Consider the following 14,143-nt stretch of genomic DNA (forward strand, 5'->3'; position numbering starts at 1 on the left):
TTTCCCTTCAATGTGACATGTTGCTTCTTGGTGTGACTTCTTCTTTGCCTCATCACTGTTTTTGACCAATCTACCTTACCTATCGCCCCCTCCTACCTACCCATTCTGCTCCACTCTTGTCTCTGTTCTTGTTGTGGTGCGTTTTGATTTTCCTTGTTTACATTTTGCTGTAGGGCAGTAGTTCGGTGAGCGGCAGCCCCGTTCCCTCGACCTCGGGGACCAGCACGCCGCGGAGAGGCCGTCGCCAGCTGCCCCAGACCCCCGCCGTACCCCGTCCTCATGTCACCTACTCCCCTGCCGTCCGCAAGCCCAGCTACGGTCCCCTGGGGCCAGGCCGCCTGCACTCGCCTTCCCCACGACACTTCTCCCCGCCAGACCTCGACAGGAGCTACCACCACCGGCCACCATCCCGTCAAGCCTCTCCCCACCACGGGGGCTCTTCGTCCAGGCACGTGTCGCCCCTCTCCCCAAGGCACGGTTCACCCCGCTCCCCAAGGCACGGTTCACCCCGCTCCCCAAGGCACGGGTCTCCCCGCTCCCCAAGGCACGGGTCTCCCCGCTCCCCAAGGCACCAGTCCCCCCGCTCGCCCATTCACGGTTCACCGCGGTCCCCGCACAGAGGCCGCTGGAACGGACCGCCGCTGGAGGAGAGTCTGGAGGGCGACGGGCCCTTCTATGAGCGTGATTTCGAGTATGAGCGGCACCACGAGCCCCCTGCGTATGAGCAAAGCCTTTCCCATGGCAACCCCCACACTCATGCGGGAAACCCGCACCCCCGCTCGCCTAGGACTGCCCGCCACGGGCCCCCTCCACCGCCCCCTCATCCGCATCCCCGCCGGGTGCCCAACGGCTACCGCTCGTCCTCGCCTTCTCCACATCGAAGGGGGCCACCTGGGGGACCTCACCCACACCACCGGCCTCCTCATGCCCGCGGACCCCGCAAAGGCCTGCATGAACCTTACAGCGAGACAGACGAGGATGACTGGTGCTAGCGACTGGATTACGGCAGAAATGATAGGAGAAGAACCGCAACCTCCAGGGTTCTGGCCTTGCATCTGCAGACTTGATGGGGAGCTGGGTGGGGGGTCTGGACATCCTCCCGAGGACCCTGCCTTCAGCGCCTGAACTCTGTGAGTGAGACTGCAGGCAGAGACCAGGCGGGCGATGGTGCTCCAAATAGACTGACAAACAGAAGATGGCCAAGGCTACCTGGGCTATGCTTCCCAGAATCTGCTGCTGGGAAGCCGAGCTGCCCGCGGTAACGTGGAGCATGTGGTTTTAACAAAGTGTCCTGACAAATGGTTGGGGTTTCTGAGGCCAAAACTGCTCCTTGTGATAGGCTGAGTCCTTCTTCTTCTTCTTCTTCAGGTTACTCGCTGGCCAGTCTGCTTCTTGGAACTCTCCAAGCGGGTTCTGCTGCTTCCACTCACATTTTTAAGGGACATGAGTTCGTAAAAAGTCAGACCCTCTTCCCAATCAGACCCTTACATGCCAAGCTTTGCCTGCAGGAAAAATCACACTCAAGAACAAAACTTTTGCCTGAGGAGAGAAAAAGGGAGGAAAACCACTTGATCTTGAACTTTTTTTCCAAGGATAGAACAAGGAAGCTCTGCCTGTTCTGCAAAAAACAGCCAATCCCAGTGCTGGCTGATATTTGATGAGTTTTATCATCTCTGTTTACTGTTACAGACTCTCCGTGCTGGTATGACATCAATTCCTGTACGGTGGGGTGCATGCTCAGCTCTGTGTAAGCCCCACCCAAGCGTAGCCTGACAGGAAGTGAAATCACGCAGTGGAAAGGGTGTAGAAGAGGATAGAAATGATAGACTAATTTCTTCAGTATATTTCTTCTCTTGTTTACTTCTTGTTGTTCTTCTTGGACATTGGAAGCTCTTCTGTTTTCATTCACTCCTTTGAGCCTTTTTGGATGGAAACCTGCATGTTTGAATCAACACATAGTAGAGAGGAAACTGAACCCCATGTTTTGGGACTTTGGGGTTGTGGAGCTTTACATTTACGTTTACAAAACGAAGTTCTCTTCTCTCTTAGACTCTTTCTCTCTTTGACGGTTGCTTACCTCCTGAAAGAGAAGCAGCTTTTGTGGTCAGGTTTTTAATGGGGGTTGACCAGGGTGGGTTCTGGGATTTTGGGGGGCACGCCAAGAGAGAGACAGAGCAGAGGGAAGCGAACTTCTGCCACCTAGTATTTAGTATTGTTCATGATGATAGTCTTGATAAAAATGTCCATGCAGAATGACAATGATGTTGATGATTGTTAGCGCTGTTGCTGTAGAGTTGTTGTCACGTTCTTTGTTATCCCTTCAATTATGCCAAGTCCATCTTGTTTACATCTCTGGCTTACGTCGATGATCCCTGGTCCCGAGAAGGCGATGTTTCAGGCTGGCTAAAGGGGGAAGTCAGGGAGTTCTTTTGGTTCTCGTCTTACCAAAACCCAAATGGTTATAAAATACGTTAATCGGTTGGCGATGAGGCTCTCATCCCTCTTTTTTTTGTAGCGTTGTCGGAGAACTGAGCAGCACAACCGCCCGATTTAGACCTCCCCTTTGGTCCCTTCCCCCTGTAAAGTCACGTCACACCACTTCTGTGCCATCGGTGACCTCCTCTGCCCAAGCCCTCCACTCAGGTCTGGACTGGGTACCAGGTACTGTAGCACAGCCGAGTCCTCCTCTGCCAAAATCCGGCATCAGTATTCAACAGCCTGGTTTCGTCTCCACTCGGCTTTCATTCAGACTAACCTTAGACAAGGTGTTACGGGACCCCTTTCTTTTGGTCCTCGTTTTTATGAAATATTCTAGACTTAGATAATCGACTCCTATAGATGAGCTCCTGAATATAGATATAACTGTAGCCGTAGTTCTCGATAGCTTTTTGATTCGGTTGCCACTCTTGAACTTGCACTCTTGAAGATCCTAGATCTCCCCCAAAACCATAGTCCACATCTTTTGACTCTATGCAGACCTCATGAGCGTCCTTATGGTTTCCGCAGGAGCTGTAAGGCCCAGATCTCTGATGGAAGCCGACAAACGGGTGACGGTCGGAACCACTTGCACACTTGCGCAATGCGAGACCCCCTGCATGTGTCGCCCCCACCCTCTCCGCACCACGTGTCACCTCCAGCGCCTATGAGTAGAGCACAGACTTGTTAGTTTTTTTGAGGTTGTTGTTTGGCAGAAAGTGAAAGGGCACAAACTGGAAGCCCGTCTGCAGTTACTTAACCCAGAAACCCGGACCCCGACAGAGCCGCAGTGCCTTCTGTATCGAGTCACATTAGTCCAACGCCTCCCAGCCCGCTACCGTCGGCTGTATTCGAAAAGGTCAAAAACATTGCGCCTTAAAAGTCCCTCTGGCTCCTTTGCGGTGGTCTCGACACAGGGCCCACGAGGGGGTGACACTGACATCGCTCAAAATGGAACCCAAAGGTACCATCCTGTAGGTATCCAGGGCAGGGGAATCACCCAGTGACTTTCGGCCCCTTCAGGCCAATGCTGCAAATTGAAAATACAAGGATTTCCCCATCCCCTGCGAAAATCTGCAAATAATTAACCCCCTCGCCCAAAAAAAAAGGTTTATAATTTCCTATGGATGCCACAAGATGGCAACACTTTTCTATTACAAAGGGCTTTGGCCTGTCTAATAGAAGCTCCTCCCCTCACGTCAACATAGTTCCTTGACACCAATATACCATGGCGCCGAAGCACTGCTTTTATATTAAACAAGGCTTTGCCCTGAGCACAGAAACAGCAAATGGGCGAGTTTTTCCGTAAAGAACCGAGGATAGGTTCCCCCAAAATTTGCAAATAGGTGAATTTGCGAGAAACGAATCGCGACTATACTGGGGAGCACTGTTTTCTCACAAGATTACCACTTGTCATCTCAACAAAATCTCTCTTTGTTCTTGTAACAATAGCATTTTTTTCTTGAAAAAAATATGACTTTATTGTAAAAACGTTACAACTTTTTTTCTCCCAAAAATATTCATTTAGCGTAACGTGATGATTTTTTTTCTGGAAAATAGGCAACTTTTTAATTCCTATAGGGGCACACATTGTACCTTGGTACCTTGATTTGCAAATTTAATCAATTCACTACAACAATCTCAAATTGTGAGTGAGACACGGTATCCCGGAAGGATTTTGTGGCGGTAAATCTAAATCCTGCTCGTACCTCAAATTTTGGCTTGTAACACAGCAGTCGATATAACCGAACGATAGTACACGTGTAAACTGATCATAAAATAAAGAAAACTAATCTCTCTCTCTCTGGCCCAACCGCACCTGAAGAAAAACAACCAATCAGAGACAGAAGGCGTGACTGACGAGGTGCCAATCATTTATGGTGGCACTTTCAGCCACACCAATAGCGGGCACACCCTCGGTGCTTCAGTAAAAGTAAGGCGTTGGCCCCCCAAAAAACAATCAAGTAAGTCAAGGTACCACTGTACAGAAGTTATATTTAGTTGGCGTTCGGATTACATGGGGGTCATTGAAAAAAGTTGTCCCCCGTAAGGGCTCTCTGGGCCCAACAAGGTTGATAAGCCCTGCTTGAAGCGTCTCCTTCGTTTGCGTTGCGGTCATTGGATTGGCACGGCATTGCGGGTCAGCGGCGTGTGGACAAACATGCAACTCAAGGGCTCTCTTTGCAAAACATCACGTGGGTTTTCTTGTACAGCTTCAGTGCTGCCAAAAGTCATGCTTACGTATGTAGCTCAAGCCGCACATGGCGCTGGTTCCCACCCCCCCTCCCCCGCCATGTACAGCCCTAGGAGAGCGGTTATTGGTGTGTGTCTTGGGGGCGGTGGGTGTTTAAAGGGCGTTAGTGGCGGTATCAGCAGTAATTTCACATAAAAAGGCACTGGACCATCATGTCACATCATGCTATGAAGTCATAACCACATGATGTCATCACGCAGTGTCATCATCACCATGACGTCCCAGCCACAGGAAGGCATTCACTTTGTGTGTGCGTGAGAGAGAGATATTTGAACAGCTGTTTGTCATGATTGTTGTTTTATTTAACAATAATAATAAAAAAATGATTTGGAGCCTCCTGATGGTGCAGTAAAGACAGTAGTAAAAAGCATACATCAGTACTAGAGCGTTTTTTAACATTACAGTATTATCGAAAGGCCATACATTTTTATTTTTTTTAATTGGGAAAAAAGTAAGTCTAGTAATTTTCTTAGCAATATATTTTTAGATATATTTGTGAATGTATTTTTGTTATCTTAAATTTTTTTTTAAGTATATTTGTGAATTCGTGTGAGAATTTAGTTGTGGTTTATTTTTACAATGATTTATTTTTAAATATATTTAATTGGGAATTTGTTTGAATATTTCATCAATTCGTTTTAAATATAAATGGATTTTCATTATTCATCAATTACTTTTACATAGATTTGTGAATTTTTTTTCCATTTTATTTTTTCCTCATCATTCATTTGGGATTTTTTATTTTCCAAATGGCCTAAAAATTAAAGCAGTAACTAATTGGCCTTTATTTTTAATTAGGCACATGATGTCATTTGTGGCACTCCAAAACAACAAACAAATGACATTGGTGATGTTAAAAAACTAACCGTGTGTGCGTCTGTCCTATCAACCCACTCAACCTCTCATTGTCCACGTCGACTCTGTAAATTATGTACACTTTGAAGCATAAAAGTTTGTCAATGGAAATGTCTGTCTGTCCTCGTCTTGCCTCTCACCCAACTTTTAAAAATCCCGCTTCACACAGATGCAGTACCCTCAATGATCACACGGTGGTGGTATTTAGCTGCGGTTTTGATGTAAAGTTGTGGACGTCAGGACAATTGAATTCTTCCATCCATTCATTTTCCCATACCGCTTATACCCACGAGGGTCGCGGGCGTGCTGGAGCCTCTCCCAGCTAACTCTGGACGAGAGGCGGGGTACACCCTGAACTGGTCAAACAATTGGATAAATTACGGGTTTGAAAGGGCAGTTTGCAGTGTTAAAGCACCAGTTTCTGACCCAAAAAAAAAACTGTCAAAACAAAACAGTGACTTTGAAGCTAATATGTTTGGCTTTTGTGACACCTCAAACTGTTAAACAACAAAAACAAGACCAAGAATAGACTTTTGATGGTAAAATAATTTATTTACAGACATACAACTAAGAAACGCGTTGACTCATCGCATGACTGAAGCTGAACGTCAGTGTTTTTTTTTTTTTTTATTTAACATGGCGTTCACAGCTCCAATATTTGCCCTTGTTTTGTCTGGGGAGTGTGTCACATCCTTTCTTTTTAAGGTGTCCTGCCATCAAAAAAAAGATTTTTTTTAAATCCACAGTGTTAGGCATAACATCGGCCAAAATGAGTCTGTGTCCTCGTTTATCCAAACCTACCTCCTCCGGCTGGAGTTTCAACTCAGGCCTGCTGTGCTCAAGAGCAGCACGCTAGCACATGGCTAATTTAACATTTTTAAAATATATTTTAAATACATTTGAAAAATAAAATTAGCCGTATGCTACCGGGGCTCACGGCACCACCCCGTTGCATCCAATATCCGTTAATTCAAGCTTCCACTGTATATAAAAGCATACATGTGTTGTGGTTTACGACAATGCTTAACTATATTTGTAATGTTGAATGTAACTGAGGATTAAATAGCAAAGCTTTTTTGGTCATTGATGCCAAAATGTGCGCAAGATGAACAACGCAAGCCAGTTCGTTAAAGTAACTGAATGGGACTCGCTTTTAAAATATCCTCTCTTTTACTTCACCCACGTGACACGTCCCCTCTGTGGGACTGTGAGTAGTGGGCGAATAATTCAACGCTTGGTGAATTCTGCTTCACGACGATAGTAAGACCCCACGTGAGCCAAATGCGAGGAGATATGGCCAACCGGACAATCAGAGCGAAGCTGTTTTCCTTGTCACATATTAATAAGAAATATGGCCATCTGTACTGCCAGGCAAAAAAAGACCGAGCTTGGGTTGGAAAAGGACATTCTGGGCATTTTCAACCCAATTTATCTTGCAAACCTGATGAGAGGCCGTCAAAGAATATATGAATAAAAATATGGTGGAACCGATGTTGCTTACCGGATGTGTATATTATACCATAGTTTTAGCAAAGCACCTGAAGCCCAAGGAAACTGGTCAGTGCAAGACTGTGACTGCTGTGAGTGCCCGAGAATGATTGACACCTCGCCTTCTGTTTATGATTGGTTGTTTGTCCTCCGGTGCGGTAGTTTCTTACAAATTAAAATCAAATTAGAGGTACAAGATAGGCCAAGAGAGGCTTGATTTTTTTGTATTTTTTTATTATTATTTATTTATTAATGTTATTCTTTCTCTCTCTCTCTCTCTCTCTCTCTCTCTCTGTACTACTGCTAGGTCAAACTAAGACTTTTAACAAAAATGACAAAAAGTATTTTTTGTGGGGGGAAATTGCAAACTCACCCTTTAACCTCTCTATGCCCAAAGTGCACAGGTCACTTAACCATAAAAATAAACCAAAATATGATTTATATATATATATATATATATATATATATATATATATATATATATATAAAAAATAGGTTTTCAATTTTTTTTTAATCTTCAATTCTATGCAATGACAAAATAAAGGATTTATTTTAACCCTCCAGTTTTTTTTTTGTACAGCTTCAGTGCTGGGGGGGGGGTTCATGTCAAAATGACCCACTGCATGTTTAACTATAAAATATAAAAATGTATTTGCTACATAACAATTTAATATTTGGGGGTGAATACTAGAAAACCACAGAAATAATATCAATGCAATACTAATGGAAATTATAATTATAAAACATACCATATAAATTATAATGCATTTGTTAAAATATAATTCAAACAAAAAAGAGGAAAAATTATCCCAAAAAATTGGTTTACATAAAACATGTTCTTGAAAATCTCAAATTGATCTGCAACATGCTGTAACAGGAGGGTTGATTTTTTATTTTTATTTTTTTCCTTGAGTATGAAATATTTGTGTTGCGTATTGCGCTTGCTCAAGGGTTAATGTGACCCACAACATAAGAGGAGTGTTGTATTTTTTAATCTTCTCCAAAATATTTACTCCCGTTTTAAACTTGAAATTGAACATAAGAGGGTTGTATTACTTTAATTCAGTTTTTTAAATATTATACCTTGGGTTACTGTTATATATATGTATATGTATATATATCCATCCATCCATTTTTTGAGCCGCTTCTCCTCTTTAGGGTCGCGGGCGTGCTGGAGCCTTTCCCAGCTACCATCGGGCAGGAGGCGGGGTACACCCTGAACTGGTTGCCAGCCAATCGCAGGGCTGTTTTTACATTTGACAATGGGTCAATTTGACCCACCACGTGACAGGAGTGCAGCATTTTATTGAACTTTTTTGTTTTTTTTCCCCTTCATTTTCAATCTTGAGAATGGGTCAATGTAAGAGGAGGGTTGTATTTTTTTTTGTTACTGTTCCCGAAAATATTTTCTCTTGAGTCCTGAACTTAAAATGGGTCAATTTGACCCACAACATAAAAGTGTTCTGTTTTTTTTATTATTATTTTTTGTTTTACTTAAAATGATGAATTTGCATCTATCCACCCACATATCCATCTATCCATCCCATCACCATGGCAACCATTGGACCCAGTAGAACCTGAGCCAGTGCCACAGTAGAAAATCACTCAGCAAGCTGGGGATTCAAAAAAGAGAACTAAAATAAAGCATACATGGCAATTTGAAGCGAAAAAGAGATTGTATTTAATTACAGATTTTGCATGTGCAACGTGCATGCCACTATGTGGGGTAAACTTCAGGAATTACAAAAAAATAAATTATATATATATATATATATATACATATATATATATATATATATGTGTGTGTGGAAAAAAATATATGTATAAAAATATATATTGATGTTTTTAAGAGCAACGTGTTTCTTTTTTTCCTTCTATTTTTAAAAACAAAAAAATGTAAACAAAAAAAATAAAAAAATATATACATTTGACCCAAAAAAAAGAAAAGAAAATGACCCAAAAAAGAGATTGGTGATGAACTCAAAGAATGTTTATTTCATGCGGGGAAACAACCAGAACACTTGAACATTAACAAAGATATGAAAAAAAAGAAATCCCAATTGAAGAGATGACCAGCTGCCTGAGCTTGAATCTGGTGATGTTTTGTTCACGGCTAATGAAATCCTTTTTCTTCTTCTCTCTTACTTTTCTCCCATGCTCTGTCTCTCTCTCTTTTTTGACTTTTTTTTGGGGGGGGGGGGGGTGTTGTTCTGGATCTTTCTCTGCTGTTTCTACCTGGAATACATTTTGTAATTTCCAAACACGACTCTTCCTAATGACGCTGAATAAAACCAGAGAGAATGCATTGTACACGCCCTGCCTCGGCTCTCATGCTCCTTAATGCACAACACATGGCATCTGATTACTGTACTCAATTCAAACAAACACATTCATGTTTAATGTTTATGTGCAACAAAGGATAGGAGACGTCTGCCAAGGCCTAATATGGATCAACACCTTCATAGCGACACACCTCGTGTGTCCGAATTGAACAAAAACAAAATCACCAAAATCCAATACTGTAGTTATATTTATGTATGCGTTTGTGTGTTTATCTGTAGCTTTCATGTTTTAAAATTATTTTAGATTCATTTTTAGCTATATTTTCAAATTTTCGTTATTAGTAGTTAGTATTGTAAGTTATGTCTGAATTTAAAATACATTTGTGAATCTATTTTTAAAATACATTTGTGAATTGAAAACTAAAAAAAAAATTATTTAAATCATTTTGAATTTATTTTAAAAATGCATTCATTTTTAAATTTATTTTAAAATACATTCCTTTGTGAATGAATCTTTAAGTGATTTATTGAGATGGGTTTAATTTCATTTATTTGTGATTTTATTTTATTTTATTTTTTTTATATACATGCATCCATCTGTTCTCTATACCGCTTGTTTGGGGTCGCGGGATGCTGGAGCCTATCCCAGCTGACTTCGGGCGAAAGGCGGACTACGCCCTGAACTGGTCGCCAGCCACCGTCCCTGAGTGGGAACTGAACCCACGCTGCCCGCAAGTCAGTCGAATGTACCACTGTACCGTCAATGACATTTAAAATAAATTAACTTGTAAATTAAAATGTTTAAATTATTTATCCATTCAGTGTTAGATATATTTATTGATTGATTATTTGTTTTTATTTCCTTACATAAGTTAACTTATGTGAATTTGTTTGAAATGATATTTGTTGTTCATTTATTTTTAAAATAAATTGTATGCAACTTTGGGTTTGCTTTATCGCGGTCATCACAAAATGTGCAAAACATTGAAACCGCGGGGAAGGTGGAATTCTGGATTGGCACTTAGATCCAGATCCTCACCAAAAAGGCCTTTTGTGTAATCCTGCAAAGTTTATAAAAAAATACAAATTAAAAAAAAGTTCCTTGGCGAGCTTCATAATTAGAAAGTAAAGATCTCCTCAGGGTTTGTAATGAGGTACTGTATATTTTGATTTGGTCCAAAATAAGGTAAGTTGTAGTTTGCTTTTTGATGATGTCATCATCATAAGTGTCGAGTAGACTGTGTTGCCTTCAAGACTTCATCCGGGGATTCGTCAATTAAACTTTTGACTGACCGGCCTGGCCTGTCTATAGTCCGCTCAAGCAATAACAACTCTGTGGCCATGAAGAACTGACTAAAAATCAGCACCCAGTTTTACGTGGCAACATGAAATTCGGTGAAGGTCGATCCTGAGTAGACCCACAAAAAAGTCTCAAGAGGCATGTCTGTGAAAACACAGAAAGTCTGCCATTTTCGGTTAATTTTGGTCCCCCAGAGTTTTTTTAAAATTCAGCCCGGGGACCCAGTTGTACTTAGCAACATGAAATTTGGTATGTTGCTCATGAGTAGACAACTCTCAAGAAGCCAAACACACAGGAAAGCTTCCATTTTAGGCTTAAAGTGTTTTTTCGGGGGGGGGGGGGTTCTTAAGGAGGAGTACTTCGCCTCCCCGGTAAGGTCTAGTCAGGGGTTTTGGAGAGGAGGGTCTGTCGGGAAGTCGAATTTCAGATTCAGGAGGAGCAGTGTGGTTTTTGTCCTGGCTGTGGCGCAGTGGACCAACTCTACACCCTCAGGAGGGTCTTCAAGGGTGCATGGGACATCATCCAACCATTCTCCATGTGCTTCATGGACTTGGAGGTGTTCGACCATGTCCCAATCTCTAGGCACAGCCGAGTCATTGAGAGGGTCCGGTTTGGTGACCTCAGCATTGCTTTTCTACTTTTTGCAGATGATGTGGTTCTGATGGATTCATCTAGCCGTGATCTCCAACTCTTGCTGGAACAGTTTGCGGCTGGGATGCTAATCGGCACCTCCAAATCTCAGGAAAAGCCTGGAGTGCCCTCTCCGGGTAAGCGAGGAGATCCTGCCCCAAGTGGAGGAGTTCAAGTATCTTGGGGTCTTGTTCACAAATGAGGGAAGAATGGAGCAGGAGAGCGACATGCGGCTCGGTGCAGAAACTCTATCGGTGTGTCGCGGTAAAGTGGGAGCTGAGCCGAAAGGCAAAGCTCTCAACTTGTGACAGAAAGAACAAGATCATGGATACAAGTGGCAGAAATGGATTTCCTCCGCAGGGTGTCTGGTCTCCCTCTTAAGAGAGAGCGTGAGAAGCACGGTCATCCGGGAGGGACGGGGGACTAGAGCCGCTGCTCCTCCGCATCGAGAGGAGCCAGATGAGGTGGCTCGGGCATCTGATTAGGATGCCCCCTGGATGACCTGCGAGGAGGCCCCGGGGACGACCCTGGACACTTTGGAGACCATCCCCCCGGAAGAGCTAGACAAAGTGGTTGGGAAGACGGAAGTCTGGGCATCCCTGCTTGAGCTGCTGCCCCGCGATCTGGCCCGAGATAAGTGGAAGGGATGGATGGATGGATGGATGGATGTTTACCTTGGTTTGGTCATGTTTTTAAGTAATTCAGCCCCCCGAACCCAGTTCCACTTCGCAAAATGAAATTTGGTAGGTATGTCAATCATAGGTAGACCCACAAAAAAAGTTGCAAGTAGCCAAGGCTGAAAAGACACAATGTCTTTCATTTCGGCTCGTAGCGCTCTTGCTACTACGGTTGCTTTGTTGCGTGTAAAAGTCACGTCAACTGTGTGCATTGCGTTGTGTGTTTTCAGTTGTCCTGCTTGCAAAACCCGAAACGTCCTCACACGTCCACCTTCATCTTCCTCTTCCTCCTCCTCCGAATCTGCGTCCGCCACTACGTCACCGAGACTCACGCCTTCGCACGCGCACACACAGTCTCGCCCCCTCCCGCCTCTGTCACGTTTTATTGACGTTTCTTCCTCCCTCTGGAGCCACAATTCGCCTCCCCCCTCCTCACATCTGTCTGTACGTCGTCCACCTCCCCTCTCTCTCTCACACACACACACACAGCTCAAAATAGACCCCTCCTACACATTTTGTTGCAGCAACGCATCACTTCCTGTCTCAGCCTGGCACACAGTGATACTTCCTTCCCCATCCAGGCAAACGCACTCACTTCCTGTGCATCAAATGTCCTCTTGCCAGCCTCTTCATTAGGTACATGTCCATTTCATTTGTGTATTATCTGTGTATCGCCGATTGATTGCTATTCCTTACAGTCCCCGGATCCCCCCCCCCCCCCCCCCCCAAAAAAAAATCAGGCAGTGACAAAAGATGAGCTCATTTCCTTATTCTAGTACGTGTTCATGGCTGCTTCACAAATCGATACTATTTGTCTGACCCCACTTCATCTGTTGTTTTTATGTGATATTAACCAATTTAAAGTAGTGAAAATTGTTTAAGAACAAATCTATAAAAGCTCTTGAATGCTGTAAATGTCTGAGAAGTGTTGTAAAACTCCACCTATTTCTTCGATCTGTGGAAGACGTGCGGCGTAATTGTTTCCTTTATTGAAAGTCTGGATTTCTTTCTTCTTTAGACAAGTGAAAATGGTAAGGTTAGATACATTTGAGCAGGCTTTTTTTTATTATAATCATTTGATGCAATAATCATTGCAAAAAGGAAGTCATGAGGTAAGTGTATGCAGAATCATTTCCACCTATATACACGGGTTTAGTCCGCTCGTTGTACTGATTGCATCGCTCACCTTTGAAATGAGTTTGGGAAGATGACGTAACACAGGCGTTTGCTTTTGTGAAGTTTCTGTATGTTCTGTGGAGTTGTGTGACCACAGACTGATGTGATGGCCGTGTTTGTACCATTTTAATCAGTGACAGTGTAATAAATTAGCTCCTTTTTTTAAGCATATTCATATTGTGATTGAACATCATTTTGGGGTGCTGTTCTGCTGATGTGAGTGTGCAATACAGTATGATAGCAACTTAAGGTATAATACCAACTTGAACAAAGTGGTGATTTCTTCCACCAAAAAGTGTCAAAAATCAATGGTGCGCATTATACATGGGTATAGGGGAAAATGGAACAAACTTTCCCATTTTATAAATGTATGCCGCCATCTAGAGGTTATGAAAAAAACAGCACACGTTCCTCTCAATATGCCACCGCCACCTAGAGGTTATGAGAAAGGTGTACACTTTCATTCTAATATGCCAGTGCCACCTAGAGGCTATGAAAAAGGTGTAGCCTACACTTTCATTCCAATATGACAGGGGTACATATGACTGCATATATGTACCGTTGTGCTCATAAGTTTACATACCCTGGCAGAATTTGTGAACTGTTTCTTTTTTTTTTTTAATACGACTGATGACTGAACAACAACCATCATTAATTTATTTATGGTTATGGTTTGTTTGATGCTAATGCTTTTCTGAAATGATTGACAGTTTAATTTCAATACCATTAAAATAAAACTAAATGTGTTTCACCTGGCCCTTCATGTTTTCTTTAAAGAATTGTACCCATCTTACAAATTCTGCGCGGGTAATCAAACATATGAGCACAATGGTGTGTTTTCTCATTTACTAAATAAAAGTAGGGCTGTGAATTTCAAAATAAGAGCAAGTCAATAAAAAGAGAGTATTACGTGTTCAAATAAAGTTCTTAACTTCAGAATAATTATTTGAAAAAAGTAACAAAATCCAGGTAATACATCATGTTTTGATCATATGGGTAGAAGAAA

At 42.7% G+C, this 14,143-nt stretch overlaps 1 protein-coding gene across 3 annotated transcripts in view; it reads left to right on the plus strand.

Moving 5' to 3' along the window:
- The window catches only part of cacna1ab (calcium channel, voltage-dependent, P/Q type, alpha 1A subunit, b), a 102,345-nt gene extending 94,757 nt beyond the window's left edge, over positions 1-7,588 (plus strand). For all 3 annotated transcript variants that reach the window (XM_061680615.1, XM_061680614.1, XM_061680616.1), the window contains one exon: positions 174-7,588. In XM_061680615.1, coding sequence (XP_061536599.1) covers positions 174-992 — 819 coding nt within the window. In that variant the 3' untranslated portion in view covers positions 993-7,588. The remainder of the gene's footprint in view (positions 1-173) is intronic.
- Positions 7,589-14,143: the final 6,555 nt, after the last annotated feature.

The sequence above is a fragment of the Phycodurus eques genome, chromosome 6 (genome assembly GCF_024500275.1).
Source record: "Phycodurus eques isolate BA_2022a chromosome 6, UOR_Pequ_1.1, whole genome shotgun sequence".
NCBI lineage: Eukaryota > Metazoa > Chordata > Actinopteri > Syngnathiformes > Syngnathidae > Phycodurus > Phycodurus eques.